This window comes from Panthera uncia, chromosome B1, assembly GCF_023721935.1.
Source record: "Panthera uncia isolate 11264 chromosome B1, Puncia_PCG_1.0, whole genome shotgun sequence".
NCBI classification, from domain to species: Eukaryota; Metazoa; Chordata; class Mammalia; order Carnivora; family Felidae; genus Panthera; species Panthera uncia.
In genome coordinates, this window is record NC_064811.1 from 117,232,912 (window position 1) to 117,260,588 (window position 27,677).

Sequence of the window (27,677 nt, forward strand, 5' to 3'; positions counted from 1 at the left end):
TTTTAATGTTTATTTGTTCTTGAGAGAGAGAGAGAGAGAGTGCGCACATGAGTAGGGGAGAGGCAGAGAAAGAGGGAGACATAGGATCTGAAGCAGGCTCCAGGATCCAAGCTGTCAGCACAGAGCCCGCATGGGCTCGAACCCATGAATCACAAGATCATGATCTGAGCCAAAATCGGCACTTAACCAACTGAGCCACCCAGGTGCCCCTCTATGCATAAGCCTGTGTGATGAGATTATAAGGGAAAAATAGTGAAATATAGAGCATAACCCCTATTTTCATGGAATTTATAATCTATTTGTAAAATTATCATTCCAGTGGTAGAGCAACCTTAATAAATATAATATTACTGTTTTACGAAAGAGATGAAATAGTGCATTACAAGAGCCTAAAATAATTTTTGAGACACTTTATATAGTTCTGAAGAATACCTATAAAAAAAGTGAAGCCAGGCATGTCCTTTTATTAGAAAGTCTGTAATGTGGCTTATGCTGACTTATACACACAGTATTCATATTTTTTCCGTCTTAACTGTTGCTTATATTCTATTACTTCATTATATAATAGTTACTTCTTTTGACACAACCCAAAAGGAATGTTGTTTTAAAAAGTTTTTATTTTAATCACCCAATGCTTATCACAACATGTGCACTCGTTAATCCCCATCACCTATTTCACCCATCCCTCCACCCACCTCCCCTCTGGTAACCATCAGTTTGTTCTCTATAGTTAAGAGGCTGTTTCTTGCTTTGTCCCTCTCTGTCTCTCCTTTTTTCCCTTTGCTCATTTGTTTCTTAAACTCCACATATGAGTGAAACCATATGGTGTTTGTCTTTCTTTGACTGATTTATTTCACTTAGTATAATATTCTCTAGCTCCATCATGTCATTGCAAATTGCAAGATTTCCTTTTATATGGCTGAATAATATTCCATTGTGTATATACACCACATCTTCTTTATCCTCGATGGACACTTGTGCTGCTTCCATATCTTGGCTATTGTAAATAATGCTGCTATAAACATAGTGATGCATGTATCCCTTTGAACTAGTGCTTTTGTATTATTTGGATAAATGTCTAGTAGTGGGATTACTAGATCGTAGGAGAGTTCTATTGTTAACTTTTTGAGGAACCTCCAGACTGTTTTCCACAGTGCCTGCACCAAGTTTGCATTCCCACCAACAGTGCACAAGGGTTCTTTTTTCTCCACATCCTCACCAACATCTGTTGTTTCTTGCCATTCTGACAGATGTGAGGTAATTATCTCATTATAGTTTTGATTTGCACTTCCTGGATGATCAGTGATGATGAGCATCTCTGCATGTGTCTGTTGGCCATCTGTATGTCTTCTGTGAAGAAATGTCTGTTTGTGTCTTCTGTCCAGTTTTAAAAAAATGTTTTTTATTTATTTTGAGAGACAGCATGCATGTGTGTGGGAGAGGAGCAAAGAGAGACAGGGAGAGAGAATCCCAAGCAGGCTCTGTACTGTCAGCATAGAGCCCAATGCAAGGCTTGAGCTCATGGACTGCGAGATCATGACCCAAGCTGAAATCAAGAGCAGGATGCTTAATCCACTGAGCCATCCAGGCACCCCTCTTCTGCCCATTTTTAAATTGGATTATTTGTCTTATAGGTGTTGAGTTTTATAAGTTCTTTATGTATTTTGGATACTAACCCTTTATCAATATATCATCTGCAAACATCTCCCATTCTGTAGGTTGCTTTTTAGTTTCATTGATTATTTCCTTCAATGTGCAAAAGCTTTTTTTACTTTAATGTAGTTCCAATAGGTTTTGGTTTTTGTTTCCCTTGCCTCAGGGGACCTATCTAGAAAAAATTTGGCAAGGCTGATGTTACTACCTATGCTCTATTCTAAGATTTTTATGATTTCAGATCTCACATTTAGGTTTTTAATCCATTTTGAATTCTGTATGGTCTGTATGAGTCTTTCCTTTCCGCTCAATGAGTCCCTTTTAATATTTCCTTCAGGGCTGGTTTAGTGGTCACAATCTCCTCTAGTTTTTGTTTGGGAAATTGTTTGTCTTTCCTTCTACTCTGAATGACAGCCTTGCTGGGTAGAATATTCCTGGCTGCAAGTTTTTCCCATTCAGCACTTTGAATATATCATGCCACCCATTCCTTTCTGGCTTGGAAAGTTTCTGCTGGAAAATACCCTGATAGCCTTATAGGTTTTCCTTTGTATGTAACTGTCTTCTTTTGTCTTGCTTATTTTACTATTTTTTATTTACCACTATATTTTGCCATTTTAATTACATTATGCCTCAGTGTGCATCTGCCTTTGTTGATTTTGTTGGCAGCTCTCTGTGCTTCTTGGACTTGGATATCTGTTTCTTTCCTGGGTTAGGGAAGTTTTCAGATATTATTTCCTCAAATAAATTCTCTGCCTCCTTTTCTCTCTCTTCTTTTTCTGGTACCCCTATAATATGAATGTTATTATGTTTGATGGAGTCACTGAGTTCTCTAAGTCTATTTGCATTTTGCCTGATTCTTTTTTCTTTTGTTCAGCTTCATTACTTTCTGTAACTCTGTCTTCTAGGCCATTAACTCATTCCTCTGCTTCTCCCAGCCTGCTGTTCATTCCATCAAGCATGTTTCTCATTTTGTTTATTGAGCCCTTTATCTCTGCTAGGTTATTACTTATCTCTGTATTAATGACCTCACTGTTGTCCTCCACTTTTTTCTCAAGTCCCAGTGTCCTTATGATTATTGCTTTAAATTCTCCATTATGCATATCACTTATGTTAGGAAAGTCAGCTATGTCTCCTATTCTTGAGGGTAATGGCTTTATGAAGAAGAAGTTCTGTGGTGCCCTGCAGTGTTATGTCCTATTCTGTAGGGCCTGGCACTTACAGGAGTGTCTCCTATGTGTGCTGTGTGCACTTGGCTGCTGTGTCCTAGCCACTTTATCCTCCAGTCCAGTTGTCTGCAGAGGCTCTCTTTCCCTGTTGTGGGCAGTGTTTGGTATCTGGCCTGAATGGGGCACATTTTAACGATGTGTGCTCTGGCTTGCTTGTGAAAGGAGACCTGTCATCACCGCCACAAAAATGAAGGCCTTGCAAAACTCCCAGTTTAGGAGACATGGTGTGGACCAGGGTTTGGGCCAGTCTTCTGGGGGAAGGGGGCCTGCCGAACTAGGACTGAGACAATTGTAACTGAGAAGAGCAGTTCCACGGGTACACAGTGGGGGTGGGGCTTGGTGTAAGCAAATTAGGCAGCCAGGGTCTATGCTGCATTGCTTTCTACAGGTGGCCATTATTTATGCTGGGGGACAAGGGAGCGAAATGTTGCCCACCAGTGTTCCTTTGTTCCTGGAGGGGGTCTCTCCTTGAATGTTGCCTCTCTGTGACATGCTCCAAGATGAGCTAATCTCCCTGCTCTGTGTCCCAGGCCCTCCTCAGATTGGTTTCCATGCTGTATGTCCTTAGGCTGTTTTCTCTGCCTTTTCTCCAACAGCAGCCCCAATGTCCTCCAAGCTCTCCCTGAGCCAAGCATGCTGACCTTTAAAACTCCAGGCTTTAAGCCTCACTGGTTGCAAGAACTCATGAAATTCGGGCCTTGTTTTCCAGGCCAATTGCTATAGGGATTTTTTCCCCATGTGTTCCCATATGTTGGTCTGTCCTTCACCCTTCTCCTTGACCACGGCTCCCTCCCCACCATGGTGGCCAAAATCTGTTTGTCCACCAAACCACGTCTCCACACTTCCTACCTTCTTCAATGTGGCCTCTTCTCTACCTTTAGTTGTGAACTTTGTTCTGCCAGTCTTCAGATTGATTTCTGGGGTATTCAGGACAATTAGATAAGCTATCTATCTAGTTGTATTGGGATGAGGCAAGCGTAGGGTCCTCCTACTCTTCTGCCATCTTCCCCTCCAGTCCTCTAAAACGATTCTTTAGCAAATGAAATATGCCCTTCTTAAAGGTGAGCACACAAGGTAAGTTCAAAGACTACTTTAAATTTTAGCCTGCACTTAATTTCATTTTTGGCTGTATCTGAATAAAGATGAGGTGTCTTTAAAAAACATACCCTTTTTCTCTTCCAGAAAAAGCTATTTCCATGTCCTTTTAAAGGAAAATGCAAGCTGCCTTTATTTTTAAAAAAGTGTCTATTCAGGAAATGTAAAGTATGTGGACATTAAGGAATCAGAGATTATGGTTAACAGCAGAGGTAATGGTGAAGGAATTAGACAAATTCCATTTCTGGCATTCTGATGGCTGAGAGCTGATGAGGTTAAAGGAGTTCAGTGGAGGATAAAGTCATTTGGGAGATGGGAGTCCCAAAGTAGAAGAATTAACAGATGGATAAATTAGAGTTAAAAAAAGAAAATAATCGAGTCCTCTTAAACATCAGGTCTATGAGTCCTTCCTCCCTGGAAGCCCCAAGATATCAAATACCTCACAAAAGGCAGGAAAACATGTTTTCTGTAATTATTCTGAGAAATGGTACAATGGCATTCTTTTTCTTTTCTCTTTCCCATGGAGTTCCTTGAGTCAAACCTCATTCGATATGTTATTGAGAAAGAATAAACATATACCTCTTTGGAGGAGGAAAAGGACAGCATTTGGGCAGAGGCTGACAGAAGATATGAAAGCCCTACCAGTGGAGGAAGAGATGTTCCTGATTCCTGGAGAATACAGAAAAATCAACTTCTGAGATATGTATGACAATCAGGCAACCATGTAGTGCTAGATTTATAAAACAGATTAGCAAAATAAAGGAAAAGCACCATAAAGTTTTAAAAATGCTATGGCCACTTGCATGTAGTCAAATTTTGTTAGTATTTGCATGTCTGTGTTTCTTTTTAAGTGACATGAAAATCACACACACACGAATAGTGACTTCTGAATTCAAGAAAAATCTGTCCCACTTTCAACAACTTTCAAACTAGTATTATTGGATTTCCAAAAGACAAAACTAACAAGAATATGAGTAAAACATCAACATTCTTAATAATATGGCCCAAACAAATCAGTTGCTTTTGTAATTGGCTCCTCTGTCTTTGGGTTTTTTTTAACGCACCAGGTATAAGTGAGAGGGAAAACTATAGGCCCTGCTCAAACTGAGTCTTGTATGTAGCCTGAATAGAGATTCTAAGGGTTCGAACCAGAAGTCTATCACAAAACAGATTCTTTCCTTTGTGGTTCTCAGAAATGCAGAGTGACACAATGCTAATGGAAGACCAAGGGGCCACCTTACATTTGCACGGGTCTTCTGTTTCAGGTAGGGTTTCCTCCCTCTTCTCCAAGGTGCTCCTATGGATTTTCTCTAGCCCAACTAGACCCAAATCATACTATTCACTAAAGATTGTCAGGAATGGACCATCTTGGTAACTAAATATATCCACCAATGTGATTGAAACAGATATAAAAAAAAATATTTACCAAGATTACTGGTTCCTGGCAGTGAAGATAAACAGCTTTATGGAAAATAAATACAGAACTGTTAATTAACAGAAGAAAGTCCTACATAGATGCCAACAAAGATGGGAAGTGACAGACTCCAATTCAACCCAATACGTATAGTTATCTCCTAAATACTTAAGAAACTGAGAAAAACAAGATGCTTTCTTCATGTTCCCCTCTGTGTTATACATAGATATGCAGTGATGAAAAAAAACAAAAACAAAAACAAAAACACCAAGGAATAAGGATTCCAAAACAGAGCATCGAGATCAAGTTTATGTTCTTCTATCTCATTTGACTGGTTAATTCTATATATTTGCCCCTTGTATCTGACTGCTATATTTTATAATCATGATTATTATCATTATCACTACCACCAAGTGGAAAAAATAACTAACTGTTCTTATGTTTTAGGTGAAGGAAAGACATTGTGACCATAAACAGAGTTGGTCCCAACTGTCTGGAACCTCATGTGGCCACAGGTGACTCAGACACTTCCTCCCTTACTCTAATACTTATTAATGATCCTTCCAGGCCTGGTTGACAGGACAGAAATCTTTGCACAGTCAGTCCAATTTCTATGATGTAGAGCACCATCCATAAATCTAGAAAACTGGATAAAGAATTAGACTATTCTAATGGCCATGGTGACCTCATGCAGCAGTGACTTAAGGCTGTTTGTGTACACACAACATGAGGTAAAAATATCAGGGTTATTTTTTGTGGAAGGTGTTGCAGAGGAGAAGGCAATGGCTTGAAAGTTAGAAGATCTGATTTTCAGTCCTATTTCTGTCACTAGGTAACTGTGACTTTGGTCAGGTCACTTACACATTTCAGACCTTAGTTTCCCTTATTAGTAAAAGCAGGTAAGTTAGTAGTGTTATTTTCAGCTTTACCAGCTCAGGATTTTCATCCATGAAGAACAGAACTGGGAATCAAAGATCCTTTCAGATCCGAATTATCTTTTAAAAAAAGCAAATTCAAGGCTAAATACTGCACTAAATACTTCATGGATACAATGCAGTCTTTGCATTTCTGCCCCCCTAGGGCTCTGCACTTTGTTCAGAGCAACATCAGGGACCATTTTAGTCCTTTTTCTTTAGGAGACAGAAGCATCTCTACCTGTAGACCTTCCTTTGCTGACTGACACTCAGAATATCTCCTTTCCTTTTTCTTTCCCTGTAAAATTCAAATTTGTTTTATATTCTATTTCTTGCCTTGTTCTAACCTAACTTGAACACTGGCATGTACAAATGAAATCAAAGGGAGATGGGCTATTGTATATGCAAATAATAGGAAAAGGTATTCACCGAGAGAGGTAACTCTTTCAAGAAAACTTGTTTGAATGTCATTACCAGGCCTCACATGAAACAAAACAGGTCTGGTTCCCTTGGATTAGCCTCAAAGGCAATACTGGTTGTGAATAACAAAAAGAACCTTAGTTTATCTTATCTGCCTGTATTTGAAATAACCTCCATCTACTGGGAGTCCTGTGGTTTTCAGGACACAAACCCATTACTTGTATCTGAGATGGGATGTCCTATTAGAGAGTGGGGCACTGATGCCCAGAGCATCACCAGAAGACAGGCTCACCTGCCACAGCCAGGGCAAGAATGCTGCTTGCTGGTTTTGCTTTGCCATCCTGTAGGGTTTCTAAAAGCAGGTAAGAATTAGTAAAAGGCAGCAGAAGTGGCACATTTGGGAAATGAGGGACACAGGTGTGGAGGAGAGACCGTGCATAGTGCACAATGGTGTTCACGATCAGAAGTCTGTCACCCATCCAGCCCTTGATGTCAAAGTTCAAAAAGAAGTTACTAGTTGGGATGTCATTAGATGGGTAGAATGAAGATGAATCCTTAGCACACTCTGTGAAGCCCCCAGAGGTAGGGAATCTTAAACTACATAGTAGAAAGGACTTAATCAGAATGCCTGGTTGGCTTAGTTGAGCATCTGACTCTTGATTTCGGCTCAGGTCATGATCCCAGGGTCACGGGATCAAGCCCCGCATTGGGCTCTGTGCTGAGCATGGATCCTGTTTAAGATTCCCATTCTCTCTGTCTCTCCCTCTCTCCTTCTCTCTCTCCCTCTCTCCCTCCCCTGCTTGTACATGCATTTACTCTCTAAGATTAAAAAAATTTTTTTTTTAAAGGACTTAATGAGTCCTTACTTCTAATGCCAAAAAGGGCCAAAGTTCAAATAGTAGAAAGGTGAGGAGTCCCCACGTTCACTGCTATGGCAGAAATGGGGCTGGCACCCTCCCCGTGGGTCAGGTCTCCTCAGTATCTCAATATCGTCTGTGGAGGCAGCTTGGTCTTGTGGAAACTACTCTGACTTGAAATCACCAGGCTGGTTGTGTCTCCATGAAAAAAAACCCCCGAAAAACCTCACTTCACATTTCTCTGTCTCAAATTCATTATATCTAACGTCCTTTAAGTTCTAAATACTATGGTTCTGGGGGCAGATGGTCAGCATTCTCAACCGCATAAGTAGAATGATGGCCAGGTATCTCTTCCTCCCAGTTCTTACCACTGTGCTTTCCCATCCACAGCTTTCCAGGAACGGGGGTTCTCAGGGGGAGAGGTGTCCAGGCTATGCATGTAGAAGTCCACCCTGCGGACCAATGGGCTATTTTCTTAACATACTCATCCAGGGGCATCACGAAGACGTGAGGAGAGAAAGAGAGATATGGCACAGTATTTAAAAGTCACCCAGACTTGTGTCAAATGGCCAGTAAAATGTTTTTCCTAATCATTATAGGGCCTTTCTATCTCTGATAAGCAGCTTCCCACACCATCCTGGTGCCTTCACCAGCGGCCTGCTGCTCCCACAGACACACGTGTGGCAGAAAAGACCTCCTTCACCTCAGCGCCCTTCCTGAAGCTTCCTCTCCTGGGCCGACTTTCTTTGCTCTGGAGGGCATAACCACTGTCCCTACCTTTATGATGCAGGTGGGTTCCTGACTTCAAATGCTCCTGTGCACTCACTACACTGGATGGTCCTCTTGCCTCATGATCCTGCCCTGCCTACCACCCTGTTATTTTGCTCCCAAATCACAATTAAATTCAAACCTTTTTTTTTTTTTTTTTTTGCTTAAAAAAAAAGAAATTTACGGTCTCAAAGTTTTGGAGGCTAGAAGTCCAAGATCAAGGGGTCCACAGGATTGATTCCTTGTGAGGGAGAATCTGTTCCATGCTTCGTGCTTAGCTTCTAGTGGTTTGCTGGCAATCTGTGGCATTCCTTGGCTTGTATACGTACCATCCCAACTCTGCCTTCATCTCCAAACAGAGTTCTCCCTGTATGCGTGTCTGTGTCCAAATTTTCCTCCTTTATAAGGAAACCAGTCATTGGGTTAAGATCCCAACTTACTCCTAAATGACCTTATCTCAAGTAATGGTGCCTACAATGACCCTACTTCCAAATAAGGTCACATTCCGAGGTACTCAGGGTTATGACTTCAACGTATGAATTTTCAAGGGGACATGATACAACCCGTTACACTGTGTAATGGAAGAAAAAGAAAGGAATCTCTTGATGAAAGGGTATGGGAAAATCTCTAAGATGCAAAGAAATCAACATTGCAAATGATAATGTGCTACACTTTATGTAAGAAAGGATGAAAAGAACATGTACATATGTGTGTGTGTTCATAAAAATATCGCACCAGAAACGTGTTTGCACCAGAAATCACTACCATGTGTGCTTCTGGGGAGATACTTGGGTTTCTAGAGGAGGAGAAGGGTGGGAAAGAGAATTTTTAATGCAAATCTTTTTTATTATCCTTGCATTTGGAACCATGAGAATATACTACTTATTCAGAAATTAGATTTAAGAATAATAAAAAGCAAATTGAATCAAGACTGCTAAACTGCTCTCAAGAAGAATGATACCAATTTCTGAAACCCGCTATCATCGTAAGTATGGAGCCCTTTACACCCTTGCCTCCCCAGGATTGGGTTTTAGCAGGTTTGCTTTTTCCTAAATTTGCAGGCAAAAAAATGACATCTGATTGTTTAATTTGCTTACAATGATCTCCTCCAGGCACCACTTGCCTTCCTTAGATCAAGTATCATCTTAACATCTTTTGTGGCATTTTTTGCTCATTATAGGAACACATTCTATATCAAAGAAATTCACTTTTTGAATTTGCCATACATGTTGCAAATGTTCTTAATGTCAGTGAGTTCCTTTCACACATGGAAGATTTAAATGGATGTGTAAAATTTATGTGTGGCAGGTGCACTGTTGAGCTGCCAGAAAGACAGGAATGAACCTGGAAAAACGTGAATTATCAGTGGTTCTTAGGGATTACTCACATTCCCTGGAAAAAAATCTAGAAAGGACAGCAGCCCTCCTACCATTCTCAATTTTGGGTCCTGCACAAGACGGGGCACGTCTTTTTTGCAGAAGTCTCGACTGAAACTGTGTCTACAATGATAATCAACAGTGAGCACTTTTGTGGTGCTTATTCTGTAAGTGACAACTGGAAAAGAATGGCATCTCCAGGAGGAGACCAACCCGCTGGGCTTGGACTGCCAGGAGGTGCATAAGACGTTCTCAGGATGGAGCATTTCAAAGATGTTAAAGATCCTAGCTTTAAAAACTGCCAAGCTGTGTGTCCTTGGGCAACAGCTTACCTTCTCTGTTTCCTCACCTGAAGAATGGGGTTATACTTACAGTACCTTCATCATAGAGTTAAGAAGAAGTATGTCATATATAGAAAGCACTTAGAACAGAACAAACTCTATTTACTTTTAAGTGGTCCCAGCTCCTAACAAACATTCCAGCTCTGACAGTATTTTAGACCCTTGCCTAAGCTGCCTAAGGGGAGTCACATTTATGTCTGGGTTTATGTCTGATTATGACAACTGAGTATTCTAGGATTCATCAGAAATGAGGCTCCAGTGGGCTACAGTGTGACATGAAAAGCAGTCCCCTCAAGGTCTTGTGTGTGCTCTGCGACAACCTGCCTCCTAACCGATATGGGACGCTCCAACAGGCTCTCCACATCATGGGGCTTGTTCAGAAATGGGAATTGGGAGTCTGGCCACTTCCTTCGGCTCTGTGGAAACAATTAATCCCTGTATTAAGGCATACATAAGCTGGCTGATAGACCAGGGTCCCCAAAGGACGCTGGCCTGGAAGAAAAGATGGGGCTGTACGAAAGAAAAGCATCATGAGTGTAAAAAGGTCCCAGTGGACCCTGAGCAGAGGGCAGTGGGTGCGGATGGAGTGTGAGGTTGTGGCTGGTCTCCGCAAACCAACCTCCTTGTTTCCCTCCCCCTGGAGGCCTGCATGCACAGGGAAAGTGAGGTGTGAGGCAAGGAGGGAATGGATTCAAATAGTGATATGAACTGGAAAGAAAACAAATACATAAAATAATATGATAGAGGGAAAGAGAGTGGGGTGTGAGGCCACATAAGCAGACATCAAGCTGTCTTTAGATCTCTTCTCCTGGATGCTTAGTCTCCAAGGGAGCTCATCCTGTCCTGGCGATTTAAATGGCATCTATGTACTGACGGCTCCTGTATTTCTATCTCCAGCTCTTCTTCTCTCCTGACCTCCAGACTTGCATATTGAAATGCCTGGTGTCTGTGTTAGATACCTGGTAGATACAGGGATGCCTGGGTGGCTCAGTCGGTTAAGCCTCCGACTTCAGCTCAGGTCATGATCTCAGGGTTGGTGGGTTCGAGCCCTGCATCGGGCTCTGTGCTGACAGCTCAGAGCCTGGAGCCTGCTTCGGATTCTGTGTCTCCCTCTCTCTGCCTCTCCCCTGCACGTGTTCTCTCTCTCTCTCAAAAAAAAAAAAAAAAAAACCCCAAAACATGAAAAAAATTTTTTAAAAGATACCTAGTAGATATAATAGGCTTCTCAAATTTAACATCGGCAAATTCAAATTCTGAGTTCCCAGCCCCTCAGGATCTCTTCTCCTATCTTTTCCATTTTGGTTCATGCTGTGAAAACTGACCTAATTGCATCCTTGATTCTTCTCTTTCTCTCACACATATGGTAAACATGTAATTTACTATCCAAACTATCACTTTTGAGAGTAAAATGGGGAGTTATTAACAATTAGGCTGGTACAACAGGTATAAACTAGGATATATTCTTTATACTCTATATTTAATCCATAGGATTTAAAAATATCATCCTAATCAGATTCCTTCTGAATTCTTGTTCACTCTGGTCCAAATCCATCACTTGTCATCTGACTACTGCACTAGCCTCTGAGTGGGTTTCTATCTGTTTTCATGTGTATTGCTTGTTGACAGCATTACAATGCAAGCTATGTGAAGGCAGAGCCCTTGTCTATAATGTGGAAAACAACTTTTGTTACATATAGCACAGAAACTTCTAGAAGCCTAGAAAGGGAAGTGTTAAGAGTTTCTGCCTCTGGAGAGAGCTGGAGGAAGGGAGGTTGATAAAGGGAGTTTGAGGTGGGAAGAAATTTACTTTTAAATACACACCCTTTGTTTGTTTTCTAACTGTGTGCATACCCTATTACTATAAATTAAAAACCACTGCTACCTGGGGAATCACTCTCCAAGAAAGCCAGACTCTTTCTCTGTAGTCTATTTTTATGCTTTCCTTTTCCCATAACTCTGGAGAAAAGATGGAAAAAAGATCCCATTTCATTTCAAACTGTGTCAGTTGAGCTAAAAACCCACATCTAGATTTAACTCTTTGTGAATTACATAGGAATGGAGATATTTATTTATTTATTTAGGGTGCTTGCGTGGCTTAGTTGGTTGAGTGTCCAATTCTTGATTTCGGCTCAAGTTATGATACCAGGGGCATGGGATTGAGCCCACATTGGGCTCTGCACTGCGCATGGATCCTCCTTGAGATTCTCCCCCCACCCCCCTCTTTTCCTTTGCCCCTCCCCCCTACTCCTATGCCTGTGCTGTCTGTCTAAAAAAAAAACAAAAAAAGAATTGAGCTATTTACATGGGGGGGGTTACTATTTTCTAAGAACTACCTTATCTATTAAAGGTGATCTAGTTAACAACTGTCTAATGTGTCACACGTATTTTCTCACTCAATAGCCCTTGGATACAGCTGAAGAGGAGATCAGTCTCACTTTACACATGAGGAAGTATAGGCATAGAAAGGCAAAGTACCTAACCTGTGTAAAGTCACACAACTAAGAATCACCCACCAGGGTACAGATTTGAATCCAGACCTAACTCCAAATCTGGTGTCTGTAACGATTACGTGGCACTAGATTTATCTTGGTGTAATTGCTTTAGGAGATGCAGCACACCAGCCAAATCTCTCCCTTCACTTTCAGTTATACCTTTATTCTCCATGTCACCACCTAAAACACCCTGGTGTGAGGCTACTAATCTAGAGAATATCTAGCAAATCTTACTCCATGGGAAATGACACTGAAGTGATCTTCTCCAGGTACAGTAAGACACGCCGGCCAGTGATCATGTAAGATGATGGAGACTGCTCTTCAGTTGTGATCTGCACAAAGCCAAGTGGAACCTGATGTGCTCACCTGCCTAATTCAAGTTCGGTCTCTCTTGCCTGAATGGTTGAATACTTCACCAATGCAACATTAAGACCTTTGATATTCCATTTTCGTCTGTGAGCCTACAACTAACCTGAGAGTCAATCTTTCTGAAGGGCCGGTACTGCTTTAATAAAAATAAATGACTTATGTTAACCTGAGGCTTATTATAGCTATAGCTTGCATAGCTGAAGCTTTCTATTGAGTGGAATGGGGCACTGTCCATCAAAGGAGAAATCTTTTTCTAAAGGAAATTATATGTTCTTATTCCATCCATCAAAGGACCAAAGTATAGTGCCTATTTTGATCAGGAAACAGTGCTAACTTTTAACATGATTCCAATTCATGGAGTGACCCTGAGGGGAATAGTTTACAATTTAAGGAAAGTTAATCAAATTGGAGCAGAGTAGAAGCTTGAACCCTATGAACCACTTAACACACCATCCAATTCCAATTAGCTTCTCACCTAAATCACAGAGTATGCATATGCCTGAAGACATGCAAACTACATTTACCTGCACAAAGCGGATTAGTGATTGAAATAATTGATCAACTAATAGATTCAAGCTTAAAATTTCATGGTTGACTGAATTGCCTAATGATGGCTTGGACTATCCATAGACTCAAAAACATAGGGTTACCATTTTCATTCATCATTATCAAATTAGCTAGATATCTTAGCAATAACTGATTTATATATGTGTAGTTTCTTAATATGTAAACTTTAGTAACCAGTGAAACTGAATATATTAGTTCTATGTCTATTTTCATTGCCTGTGTCTGACTGGTAGCACATGTCCACTTAAATTCCAGAATATTCAATAAAAGTGGTAGAGTTGGATTTGTAAGTAGTCATCAAGAAATCTATATGATAGTAATAATGGATACCATTTATTGAGAGCTTAAAAAGTCATTAGCCTCATGTTCAGAGGCTTTAAAAAATATACATTAGCCCATAACCATAAGAGGAAGATATATTCTCATTTAGTTTAGAAAACCAAAGCATGAAAAGATTAAGTAACTTGCTCATGTTTGGTAAGTGGTGGAAGTGGACTGCTATATAGCCACTAAAAATCATGTTTTAAAGATTATTTCATGACAGGGGAAATGCTCACCAGTTAATTAAAAAATAGAATACAAAGCTTACATGTATATTTGTGTGTCATGCATAGACACATATATATAATCACAATTTACCAAATATATATTTAGGTGGTTACAAAAACTGAAAGGTAATGTTGTCAACTGTTAACAATTCCATGGGGTAATGGGTGATTTGTCTTCCCTTTTAGTAATTTTTTTGAATGCCAAAATTTATTAGATTGAGCATGTATCAAATTGAGAAGCAGAAAACCTGCAGTAATAATGTTTTTAAGAAATTGTTCCAGAAGCTGTCGAATATTTAAACAAACCAATTGCCATAAAATAGAAGCAGTCAAAGAATTGTCCTTTTAAATGATAACCCAGACCTTACTGGCATGCAGAAATTTTCTACTGTAACTTGAAGAATCAGCTAATTGCAGGGGCACCTAGGTGACTCAGTCGGTTAAGTGTCAGACTCTTTATTCTGCTCAGGTCACGATCTCATGATTCACATGAGGCTCTGCACTGCCAGCACGGAGCCTGCTTGGGATTCTCTCTCCCTCTTTCTCTGTCCCTCCCCTGCTCATGCTCACTCTCTCCCTCTCAAAATAAATAAATTGACATTAAAAATATATAAAAAAAAGAATCCGCTAATTCCAGTACTATTTAAAAGGCTCATGAGTTGGGCTGTCCCATGGTACTTTCCATGATGATGGGAATGTCTACCAAATGGCAGTGCACATATAGGACATTCGAAATGTAGCCAGTGTAACTGAGAAATATAATTTTAAATTTCATTGTATTACAATTAATTTAAATTTAAATAGTCACACATGGTTAGTGGTTACTGTGTTAGATATTGCAGCTCTAGACTACCAAAAAAGGAGAAGAATTTGCAAATTTCTCAAAAAAGGCCATATAACTATTACCTGAAAATGTAAACTATGGATGAATTTCACATATGAATATTAGGGTAAAAACAAATAAAATACAAATACAATCTAGCATATGTTACAATAGTATCTATTGAAGATTCAGGATGGTTTGATATTGAGAAATCCATTAATGTAATACAATCCTACTAACACATCAAGAGAGAAAACTCAGACCATAGCTGTTGAAAAGGCATTTGTCAAAATTAAACATCTTGATTAAAATGATAAAATCCTCATTAAGGGTCATTAAGACTATTATGTGTGAAAATTTATAGAGAACTCTTAGAACATGCTGCAGATAATACTATATAATATTACCATTATTATTAAGGTAATAATAAGGCATGTTATAGTCATTAAAAATGATTTGTGTATGAAAAATGATATTTGTAACAGCAACACAATTATTAAATACCTAGGACTAAACATAAGAAAAATGTGCAAGATTAGATAATAATATTTAAAAATGCTAGTAGGAGACAAAAAAGAATCACTGAATAAAGGGCAAACATATACAATACTTAGGAAGATTCAACACATAAGGTTAGAGTTTATTCTGTAAATTTAAAAAAGATAAAAGGGAATTTAAATTCATATAAAAATAGACATAAAAAGTGAAGGTAGAGAAATAAAGGAAGATTATGAGACAATATTATAGTGCTAAAGTACTCAAAATACTACGGTAATGGAGTATGAATAGATAGATTATGGTACAGTTTAGAGGGCACAGAAATAGAACCAAATACATAGGAGTATTTAATATATGCTGAATGGGGATACTGAATGTGAGGGGGAGGAAGATTAATTATTGAATAAATACCAGTCATAAAATCTATTAGGTAGGCCATCTGGAATGAAACAATGTTGGCTCTCTACTTCTTTATGCTGAGATAAGTTCTCTGTAGATTAAAGACTTAATCATAAAAGTGAAATAAAAAGTAGTGGATGGAAATGAGAGAATGTTTTTCTACAGTCTTGGGCTGCAGAAGATCCATTACACAAAACTCAGGAGTTACATAAAAAGGTAAGTGCAGTTATGTAAAACCCACAAATTCCTTCATGGCAAAGAGCGCCACAGATAAATCAAAGGCAATGACAAATTGGGAGGATAAAACTGTCAGTTTTATGTTGGTTAAGGCTTATGACTAACAGTCTTCTCATCAATTCCTTTGACTTACACAGATCAGTAAGAAAATGACCGACAACTTAACTGAAAAGTGGTCAAATAACATAAGCAGGTACTCCAGAGAAAAAAATTTCACTTTTTTCTATGTTGCTTGAAAAGATATCCAACATTATTTGTGATAAGAAAAATGTGATACCATTTTTAACTAATCAAATTGCATACAACAAAAAGGCCTAACATTTTTTTGCCAAGGATATGGGAAAACAGTATTATTAGTACATTATTGTATATGTTAGTGTAAAGAGTACTATACTAATGTTTGTATTAGTATAGACAGTATTAGTTTATCATTGGTTAATATAAAAATTCATTCAACCTTTTTGGCAGACTTTGGGCAATATCTATCATAGTTTAATTTACATATACCATTGTCCTAGCTGTTACATTTCCAAAATTTACCTTAGAGGTATACTCACAAATGTGCTTAATGTCACACAGACATTTTTTTTTAACAGAGCTGGTTTAATAGATGTGAAATATGCAGAAAATGAAATGTTATACAGTCATTAAAAATGAGAAGGCAGCTTGAAGCGAGTGTGTAGATGAATAATTTCCAAGAAGTAAGAAATAAGGATCTAGAGTTAAGTGTGCTATCATTTGTTTAAAAATGTGTGTGTGTTTGTAAGCACATGAAATGTCCCTGGAAGAGAAGATATTCCAGGAAGATGGCTGGATAACTGAGGGACAGATATGGGAAGGCAAACACTTTTAACTTCATACTATTTTATACCTTTTGCATTTACACTATGTATATCTTATCTGATCCAAAATTAATTGCTTTTTTAAAAAAATTTTTTTAATGTTTATTTATTTTTGAGACAGGGAGAGACACAGCATGAACAGGGGAGGGTCAGAGAGAGGGAGACACAGAATCTGAAGCAGGCTCCAGGCTCTGAGCTGTCAGCACAGAGCCTGATGCAGGGCTCGAACTCACGGACCACGAGATCACGACCTGAGCCGAAGTCGGCCACTTAGCTGACTGAGCCACCCAGGTGCCCCTAATTGCTTTTTAAAATAGCTTTTATTTTTTATCTTCTTTTTTTTTCTTCCATTCACCAGTAGGAAACCCTGGCTTTTCTCACACAATGTTGCCACTGTTAGCACAATCTCAGCTCATTCCCTTCTCCCTTTATTATGTGCCTAAGTAAATAACCATCAAAAAAATGAGCAATAGGAATGTGGGACAAAACACCTCAACATTACAGAATAACACTAGTAAATATCAAAACGTGCATTTGGGAACGATCTGGAAAACTATATGGCAAATGGTAACAGTGTTTATGTTGAGGGTGGGGATAATAGGTGATTTTGTTTTTGTCTTGGTATTTTCTGTGATTTTCAAAGTTTATATAATAATATGTGTTACTTTTATAGTAATTTTTAATTAAACAATTTTTTGGTACTCACCTGGTTCCTGTCCCTGGCATTTGCATATCGAAACCTCTGGATATAATAAAAGACGAGCCACGCGAGGGATATGATCATCAGGACAATGAAGGAGATGGAGACAAACACAACCGAAGTGCGGCTCACGTATTTCTGCAAGTTCCGGGTTCCAATGGTGATGTACATTGTCACGGTGATGTTCCTTTCCAGAAGGCTTACTATCTCCTTCCCTTTTGGTTCAGGAATCATTATTGCCACGATGTCTTCAACGCCTGTTGTGATGGAGGCAAGAGAGGAACAATAAGGATAAGGGGATAAGAGAGAGGGGGGAAATCATAGTGAAATGTCTAGTCAAAGTAACACGTAGCCAAATAATGACCCTACTTTTGATAATTCTATGCCAGATCTAATAGCTGGAAACAGAGTCAAATTCTCAACCTCCTTCAGACCTTGGGATGCTGTTGTCTTATATAGGAGAAAAGAACCTAAATTGAACTCATGATCATGCTACTCTCTAGCTCTCTAAGGTTCTGACCCTGGTCTGATAAAAGTGGACCCCTTCCTACCTAGCCCAGTTTATGGTTCTCTGTTGCATCTCACAGACACTGAGGAGGGGGAGAGGACCTGCTACTCCATAGCAAAGGGGTAAAATGCCCAGTTCTATGCTACCTGTCTGGCACATTCTCTTTCCCCCTCATGGCACCAGGAATACTCAATTCTCTATCATTTCTAAGGCAATTTTCTCCTATGCTGAGTACCCAAAGTAACTCCAAATGGGTTTCTTTCAAGTTCTAATGATTTGTAAACATAAAATCATAGTCTCAGAACTATTTTCTGCTTATTTTATCTAATTCAATGTAAACAGCTTGCATTTTCTCATACCAAGCAAAGGGATGATGGAGGCTGTACAGATAATTTCAAAATTGTTTTACCTCAACTGTCAAATACTCCTCTACCACAATATCCATTATTGGACAGTTTGAAGCAAAAGTGGCAATTTTGGGGGGCTGAGTTACCTGGGTCACTGTCCCTATTCTTTATGATACTGTGAGAGGCACAGCCTCTTGGTGAGAAGTTCTGGGGACTCTACAGGGAGTCTCTAGTACGGATATGATTTCAGCTCCAAAATGACCAGCTCAACATGTCAGTGTGGCTGATACTTGAACTAGACTATTAATTTCAATTTCACAAGGATAGGTTCTCAGGTATCACCCCAATTCATGCTCATAAAGTTCTTCAAGAGCCCCACTTCTATATGGACACAGCCCATTCCTGGGGTCACTACAAATTAAAAGGTGCAAATTTGCAATTAGGATGTTGTAGATCCGGGGCAAAATTAAACACTGCTATAGCTGCTTAAAGCTGACCTTGTTCATGTGCAGAGGTCAGTCAGCTACCGGAACTACCAGATTACATTTGCTCAGAGTGTTACAAGCTCTTAGAGGCTACTTAGGGCTTTCACTTGACCTTGATCTCTATGCAAGTTTTCAATCCTAAATTCCTTGATGGCATTTCACTGAATAAATACTTTAAAAGCTAACTATATACAAGGGTATTTGTATGTGCTACATCAATTATATATTTTTAAAAATCCCTAAAACCTTTGTATTGGCCCAATGGTACAAATCATAAAGCCCTAATGTTTAGATTTGGTTGTTATTTCTGAGAATTACTGAAGCCAATGACTTGAATTTCAGCTTTTCAGAGTATTACTGACAATTCTGATGCTCCTCTTTTCATGTTTACTTTGGCTAATGGCTGCCTGTGGTCTGAGGTTCTGGGAGGGATTAAGGCTGCTGATGGGTTTTGTCTCTACGGAAATATGATCTTCTGCATATACTGGACTAATCTGACCTGGTGAGGCTCATTCCAGTGCTGTAGCTATTTTACAGGTATTTAAGTAGTGGTAGAATTATAATTTTTTCACTTAATTTACTTCCATACTTCCATCTTTAAAGCATGTCTATTCAGGACTCCAGGATTCGATTTTTGAGGATGGGATCTTGGGGTTATTTATGGGACTTTGTATGCTCAGACTTGCACAAATTCTACATTTTTATTCCTATTTCAGTCTTTTTAATTATCTATTTTTATTGAAGTATAGTTAATATCTAATACTGTATTAGTTTCAGACGTACAACATAGTGATCCAACAATTCAATTATGCTATGCCCAGCATGATAGGTTTTACATTTTTTAGCAGTCAAATTTTATTAATATATTCCTTTATGGCCTTCACTTTTAATTCTCTGCTTGGAAAGTGCTTCCTCACTCAAGATGAAAGAAATACTCATTGAAAATGGCTTCTCAAAAGATGATTTTTTTTACATTCAAATCTTAAACAACCTGAATGTGATTTAGTAACAATATTTACTCAGCTCTTATAATGTGACAGGCAGAGAAGAGACAGGATGCAGTTTATTTTTCCCTTAAATTCTCAGATCTGTTCGGATCTACTTTTGGGCTTTTTAGTAAGGCTGACCTATCCTTTGCTGAACCTGCAGCAGGCTGCTTTAGTTGTGTAGTTTTTAACATATTTATTGTCTGGTGGCCTAACTCTTGTCTTCGCTAATTCTCCTCCATACAACTTTCCTATTATATACTTATACTTAAAAGACCATAGAGCCTAAGAATGAAGAGTCAAACCCCAGCTAAGCATTTTAAAAACAGGCAACCAAATTTTAGATATCCACAGAGTTTTAAATTACATCATCATCCATTTTTAAGGACCTAAGAGAACATTTTCTCTTCCTGTAGGGCAAAGTATAATTAACCATTTTAAAGCATTTATTTTAAACATAAGTGCTTAGTTAACACTGCCTGTGTTGTTTGTATCACTGGTGTACCTTCACGACAGAGGATAACCACTTGGAAAGAGAAACAGTGAAAAGGGCAGTGAGGCAGTTCTATTTATTTAGCCTCAACTTTATTCATTTTTCTAGGGCTAATGATGGTAAAAAAAAAAAAAAAAAGGGATTCTTGGATGTTTCTCTATGTGCTTTAGGCTATGGGTTATTGTGCATGGTAAAAAGGGTATGCATTTATCCCAATAGAAACAGTCATTAAGAATTTAGGTACGGGGCGCCTGGGTGGCTCAGTCGGTTAAGCATCCGACTTTGGCTCAGGTCATGATCTCACGGTCTGTGAGTTCAAGCCCCGCGTCGGGCTCTGTGCTGACTGCTCAGAGCCTGGAGCCTGTTTCAGATTCTGTGTCTCCCTCTCTCTCTGCCCCTCTCCTGTTCATGCTCTGTCTCTCTCTGTCTCGAAAATAAATAATAAAAAACGTTAAAATAATAATAAAAAAAAAGAATTTAGGTACTTAGGGTATCTAAAAACAGTACAATAAAGTGGATCCGGATGAATTATCTCATCAGTCTTAGCAATGCACAAAATCGAGGGCAAAAACTACTACAGGGTCTCATATGTTCAAATGAGACATATGTACCAATGTGAGTAATCAGATAACTCCCTGACCTTTGCTTCATTGTGAAATGTGCAGCTGTACTGTCAGGGAGGAGCCAGCAGACTCTCCCCAGGTATACAGCAGTGTAATTGCTTCCAAGGTGTGTGTGAGGGAGGGAGAGAAGAAGAGGTGAGAATATGCTGAAAGCTGAGTGATCTCGCAGTTACATGTAGCCCTAAGTATCTAATGTAGGACACATGGGAGACTCAGAGACTCAGAGACTCAGGGAAGAGAAATCAACAAGTAGCATATTTCGTGGGGGTAAAATCTACAAAGAGACCCTGCTATTTGGGTGCTTCCATGTTTACTGTAACACCTAATCATTCTGAGTGCGGCTTTTTGTGAAATTATGTCAGCGGACCATTTATTTCCCTCCCAAAGGCATTGTACACTACTGAGTGACCACTGTTATATAATTATTGTGTATTCTGGAAAGGCTCTTCAGCCCTGTGAGACAATGTGTGAGAGGCACACATATGACCTGGCGGCCAGACAAATACAGAGCACTCTGTATTTTTAGTGCTTCCCTTCCCAGGGGAGTGCTCAATTGCCATTATCTCATTTGGTATATGCAGATAGTAAGGGATCAGAGCAAAAGTTCAGAAAGCTAAAAGATATTTAATAACCAGAAAGTCCGTTACTTGTAAATTCAAAATCAGGTTATTAAAACACTGCATTAAGAGAATGTCTAGAACACCAGCAGAGTGCTAGGTATTTTATAGGGCTGGCCGACCTGTTCCTCCCTGTGCATCTTGTAGAGAGATAACATCCCTCCTAGGTTCCTGTGATCAAAAATCCTTTTTCAATTCTCTGTGTCCTCTATGGAGGGCCTTTTGGAATTTAGGCAATAATAAGAAAAGGCTACAGTGCTCCATTTGTGAGAATTTCTATTTACATACTTAATATTTACTTTTTTTTTTTTACAATCAGCTCCTGATGATCATTTATTCTTGTGACATAAGGTATATAAACTGATCTTAAAAACTGCAAAGTATTTACATAAATTTAAAGTATTACCACTTAATTAAAAATATTTTTGGGGCGCCTGGGTGGCTCAGTCTGTTGGGTGTCTGACTTCGGCTCAGGTCATGATCTCACGGGTTCATGAGTTCAAGCCCTGTGTCGGGGTCCGTGCTGACAGCTCAGAGCCTGAAGCCTGCTTCAGATTCTGTCTCCCTCTCTCTCTGCCCCTACCCAAATCACGCTCTCTCTCTCTCTCTCTCTCAAAAATAAATAAAACATTAAAAAATTTTTAATAAAATTTAAAAAAATTTAATAAACACAGATGTAAAAGTCCTAAATAAAGCACTCACAAATAGAACTCAACAATACAGTAAAAGAATCTGCATGATCAAGTGGGATTTATTTAAGGAATATGAGGGTGATTTAACATTAGAAAATATATTTATGCTTTTTAATACATTAACAAATTAACAAAGCATATGACCATCTTGTGCAGCTAGCTGTCCTTCAGTATCTGCTCTCTTTCTTGCCCACAATATTAGTGTTTTAGGTGGGCACAAGCTGACCTGTGGAAAATGCTAATTCCTAGCCTCCCTTGCAGCTAAATGTGGCTATGTGATTAGTATTTGGCCACTGAGATATGAATGAAGATGATGTTTGCCACTCTAGGGTCTTATCCACAAAGGATGGAGTATGTGCTCCCCAGACTGCCTGCCCTTTTCCCTGACTTCAGTTAGAGACATGTGGAGCAGCCAGCTTCTTAGAGAAGGAAGCCCATGTTGAGGATGGCACCAATTCCTGATTCTTATTAAGAACAGTATAAGGGAATCTCCTTAATGTGATAAAGCTCTTCCAGAAGTAGCACACTGAATGGAGGAAACAACACTAGAAGTTCTCCAACTCAAACCATGAGTAAGACCAGGAGGAGCCAACATTTAAAGTAGGAGTGATATCTGGCACAAAGAGACAGAAACTAGAGTGTAAATCTTGGAAAGGAAGAGTGCAAGCTGTCATTATTTGAGAAAATCACATGACCACCTAGAAAAGCCAAGATAATTTAGCTTTTAAAATTAGAAGAACATTCAAGTGAGGTGCCTGGGTGGCTCAGTCGGGTAAGCGTCCGACTTCGGCTCAGGTCATGATCTCGCGGTTCACGAGGTTGAGCCCCACACCATTCTCTGTGCTGACAGCTTGGAGCCTGGAGCCCACCTGGGATTCTGTGTCTCCCTCTCTCTCTGCCCCTCCCCTGCTCACACTCTGTATCCTTCTCTCTCGAAAATAAATAAAAAACATAATTTTTTTAATTAGAAGAACATTCAGTAAATACAAGATTCAAGATTCACATTGAAAATGAAGAACTTTCTGTACACCAGTAATATCTAACCAGAAAATGTAATGGAAAAAATGATCTATACATAACAGCAACAGATGTCATAAAATATCTAAGCATACGCCTAATAAACACTAGCCCCATATGAGGAAAACTGCACAGGCACACCAGGGTGGCTCAGTCGGTTGTGTCTGAATCTTGATTTCGGCTCAGCTCATGATCGCACAGTTTGTGAAATTGAGCCCCTTGGGATTCTCTCTTTCTCCCTCTTTGCCACCCCCCACCCCAGCTGCCGCCCCACTCATGCTCTCGTGTGTGTGTGAGTTCTCTCTCAAAAATAAACATTAAAAGAAAACTGTACAATAAAGTTTCTCTGAGAGACAGAAAAATTTCTGAAGTAGATTTCAACTTAACCCAAGAGTTATTTAATATTATATAGTTTCCAAACACATGTGATTTTTAAAGTTATCCATTTGTGGGGCGCCTGGGTGGCTCAGTCAGTTAAAGCGTCTGACTTCGGCTCAGGTCATGATCTTGTGGTTCATGAGTTCAAGCCCTGCATTGGGCTCTGTGCTGACAGCTCAGAGCCTGGAGCCTGTTTCAGATTCTGTGTCTCCCTCTCTCTCTCTGACCCTCCCCCATTCATGTTCTGTCTCTCTCTGTCTCAAAAATAAATAAACGTTAAAAAAAATTTTAAAAATTATCCATTTGTAATTATTACTATTTTATTGTTTCATTATGGCCAAGGAACACAGGTTCTTGATATTATTCCTTAATCATCTAATACATTTTAATGGGATAAATGTTCCATTTGTGTTCAGAAACACTGTATTCAAAACGATTCTTTGTTTGGTATACATATCTCATTGATTAAGCTTATTAATTACATTCAGATTTTCCGTATCTCTTAGTTTTGTCTACACAATTGCTTGAAAGGTACGTGTTAAAATGTCTTATACAACTGTTGCTCTGTTTTCTCTCTGAAGTCTTATTAGTTGCTGCTCATTATTTTGAGTTTCTATGGTGAACTGCATATGCATTCATGATGGTTATATCATGATATATATTGTTTGCTGGGGACAGGTCTGAGGTCATCAAGATTCTTGGTCTTTGTCAGTGATCTGTTCTTCCTTTTTGTAACCTTTTGAAGTTAACCTTTTTTTTAATGTTTATTTATTTCGGAGAGAGAGAGACAGAGACAGAGTGTGAGCTGGGGAGGGGCAGACAGACAGGGAGACACAGAGTCCCAAGCGGGCTCCGGGCTCCAGGCTGTCAGCAGAAAGCGAGATCTGACTGAGCCACCCAGGGGCCCCAATAACCTTTTGAAGTTACACGTGAGAAGAGACTTTGATGTTTTTAAATACTACATCAATGAGTATTCATCACGTATTTTGGTAGCACACTAGTGCCCCTTTATCCATGGTTTCGGTTACGGGCAGTTAACTGCAGTCCAGAAGCACGTGATCATCCTCCTGACTTATCATCAGAAGGTCCACAGTCGCCCAACACTATGTCACAGTGCCCACGTCATTCACTTCATTCCGTCTCACTGTGTAGGCATTTTACCATCTCACAGGATCACGAGAGGAAGGGTGAGTGCAGTACGATAAGGTATTTTGAGAGAGAGAGACCACATTCACATAACTTTTATTACAGCATATTGTTATAATTCTTCTATTTTTATTAGTTACTATTGTTACTCTCTTATTCTGCCAGACTTATAAATTAAGCTTTCTATAGGTATGTATAGGAAAAAACAGCATATACAGGGTTTGGTACTATCTGTGATATCCCCTGGGGGTCCTGGAACATTCCCCTTCAGATAAGGGAGAACTACTGTCCATGAACACTTTCAATCTGGGTTATTTCATTACTTTCTTTATTTCTAAAAGTATGTATCTTCATACTTTATTCAAATATTTCCTCCTATATTGTTTTCTCTCCTGTGATTCCTATTATCCTGTTGGTGGTATTTATTCTATTCACTCTATTTTTATACTTTCTTCCTCTCGTTATTTTTTTTTTAATGTTTATTTATTTTTTTGAGACAGAGAGAGAGACAGAGCATGAACGGGGGAGGGGCAGAGAGAGAGGGAGACACAGAATCAGAAGCAGGCTCCAGGCTCTGAGCCATCAGCCCAGAGCCCGACGCGGGGCTCGAACTCACGGACCGTGAGGTCGTGACCTGAGCTGAAGTCAGACGCTTAACCGACTGAGCCACCCAGGCACCCCATCCTCTTGTTATTTTGAAATAATTACAGACTACTAGTGGCAAAAGTAGTACACAGAGGTCCCATGCACACATCTCCCAACTTCCCCCAAAGGTGGTCTCTGGCATATTACAGTGCATTATCAAAACATGAAATTGACCAGCATGTTATAATTAACCAGATTACAGGATTTAGGCTTCACCAGTTTTGGCATGTGCGCATTTTTAAAATGTCTTTGTGTAAAACTCCATGACATTTTATCATACACGTGGAGTCATTTTATCACTACCACAATTAAAATACTGAAATACTCCAACACCAAAAAGGAATCCCTTGCCCTTTTTCCCTACCCTTGTCTCTGATGTCCACTTACCTATTCTCCATCTCTAGAATTTTATCATCTCTTGAATGTTATATAAATGGAATCTTACAGGGGAGCCTGGGTGGCTCAGTCGGTTAAGTGACTGATTCTTGATTTCAGCTCAGGTCATGATCTCTCAGTTTGTGGGACTGAGCCCCACGTCAGGCTCTGCACTGACAGTGTGGAACCTGCTTGGGATTCTCTCTCTCTCTCTCTCTCCCTCCCCTGCTCACACTCTCTAATAAATAAATAAACAAAACAAAACCTTGTAAGTGGAATCTTATAGTATATAACACTTTGATATTGGCTTTTTTTTTTTAAATCAGCATAATGCCCAGACTGTTGCATATATCAGTAATTCATTTTTTTTTTAACCGAATGAATGGTATTCTATGGTATGGAATATTTAACCACAGTTGAACTATTCACCCATTGTTGAATATATGGGTTACTTCCAGTTTTTGGCTATTAAGAATAAAGCTACTATAACCATTAGTGTACGAGTGTTTGTGCAAACGTAAGTTTTCATTTCTCTGGGACGAATGCCAAAGACTGCATTGTTAGGCCGTATGGTAGCTACGTTTGGTTTTTAAAAGAAACTGCCAAATTTGTTTTCCAGGGGGGCTGTATCATTTTACCATTCTCACTGGCAAATGTGTGAGTGATCCAGTTTCTCAGCATGCTTGCCAGCATGTGGAATTACCACTATATTTTAGCCCTTCTGATAGGTATATAGCAGTATTTCATTGTGTCTTTTATAATTTCTCTTCATCTATTCTGGCTGACTTGTGGAAGTTTCTCAAGCTGATCTTCCAGCTCATGAATTTGTTTTTAGTTGTATCCATTCTGTATTTTTATCTCACTTATTTGTGTTCTGTATTTAAATTATTGCATTTTTCATACTAAATCTTTTTTTTCTTTTTAAAAGAAAACAACTTTGGTTCCTTTTTTAAATTTAAGCTACTTTATTTATTTTGAGAGACAGAGAGCATAAGCAGGGGAGGGGCAGAGAGAAAGAATCCTAAGTAGGCTCCACACTGTCAGCATGGAGCCCGATATGGGGCTCAAACCCACACACCATGAGATCATGACCTGAGCCAAAACCAAGAGTGGGTCACTTAACCGACTAAGCCACCCAGGCACCCCTCTGGCTCCTTTTAAAACAACAAAAACTAAAAACTTGTGCTGCCTAGGATGTTCTTTTAATATTTGTCCTCCATGTTTTCAATCATTCTTTCTCAGCTGGTATCTGCTCACTTTGTACTTTCTTTAATAATGGTGGTATTCTTGGGGTGCCTGGGTGGGTCAGTGGGCTAAGCATCCAACTTTGGCTTAGATCATGATCTCATAGTTGGGGAGTTCGAGCCCCGCATCGGGCTCTGTGCTGACAGCTCAGAGCCTGGAGCCTGCTTCAGATTCTGTCTCCCTCTCTCTCTGCCCCTCCCCCACTTGCATGCTCTGTCTCTCTCCCTCTTTCTGAAAAAAAAAAATAGTAAAACATTAAAAAAAAAGTTGGGGCGCCTGGGTGGCTCAGTCGGTTAAGCATCTGACTTCGACTCAGGTCATGATCTCGTGGTTTGTGAGTTCAAGCCCTGAGTCGGGCTCTGTGTTGACAGCTCAGAGCCTGGAGCCTGCTTCGGATTCTGTGTCTCCTCCTCTCTCTGCCCCTCCCATGCTCATGCTCTCTCTCTCTCTCTCTCTGTCTCTTAATAATAAATAAATGTTTAAATAAATAAATAAATAAAAATAATGGTCGTACTCTTCAGATGTCTTGTTACATCTGCCTGTGTGTTCCTATTTCCCTGGTGGAATCAGCTATGCTGCCC

At 39.4% G+C, this 27,677-nt stretch overlaps 1 protein-coding gene across 1 annotated transcript in view; it reads right to left on the reverse strand.

Moving 5' to 3' along the window:
- RNF150 (ring finger protein 150) overlaps window positions 1-27,677 on the reverse strand; it is a 248,832-nt gene that overhangs the window by 78,429 nt on the left and 142,726 nt on the right. Inside the window, exon 2 of the mRNA XM_049632204.1 lies at window positions 17,546-17,796. Within this exon, the coding sequence (XP_049488161.1) occupies window positions 17,546-17,796 (251 nt within the window). The remainder of the gene's footprint in view (window positions 1-17,545; window positions 17,797-27,677) is intronic.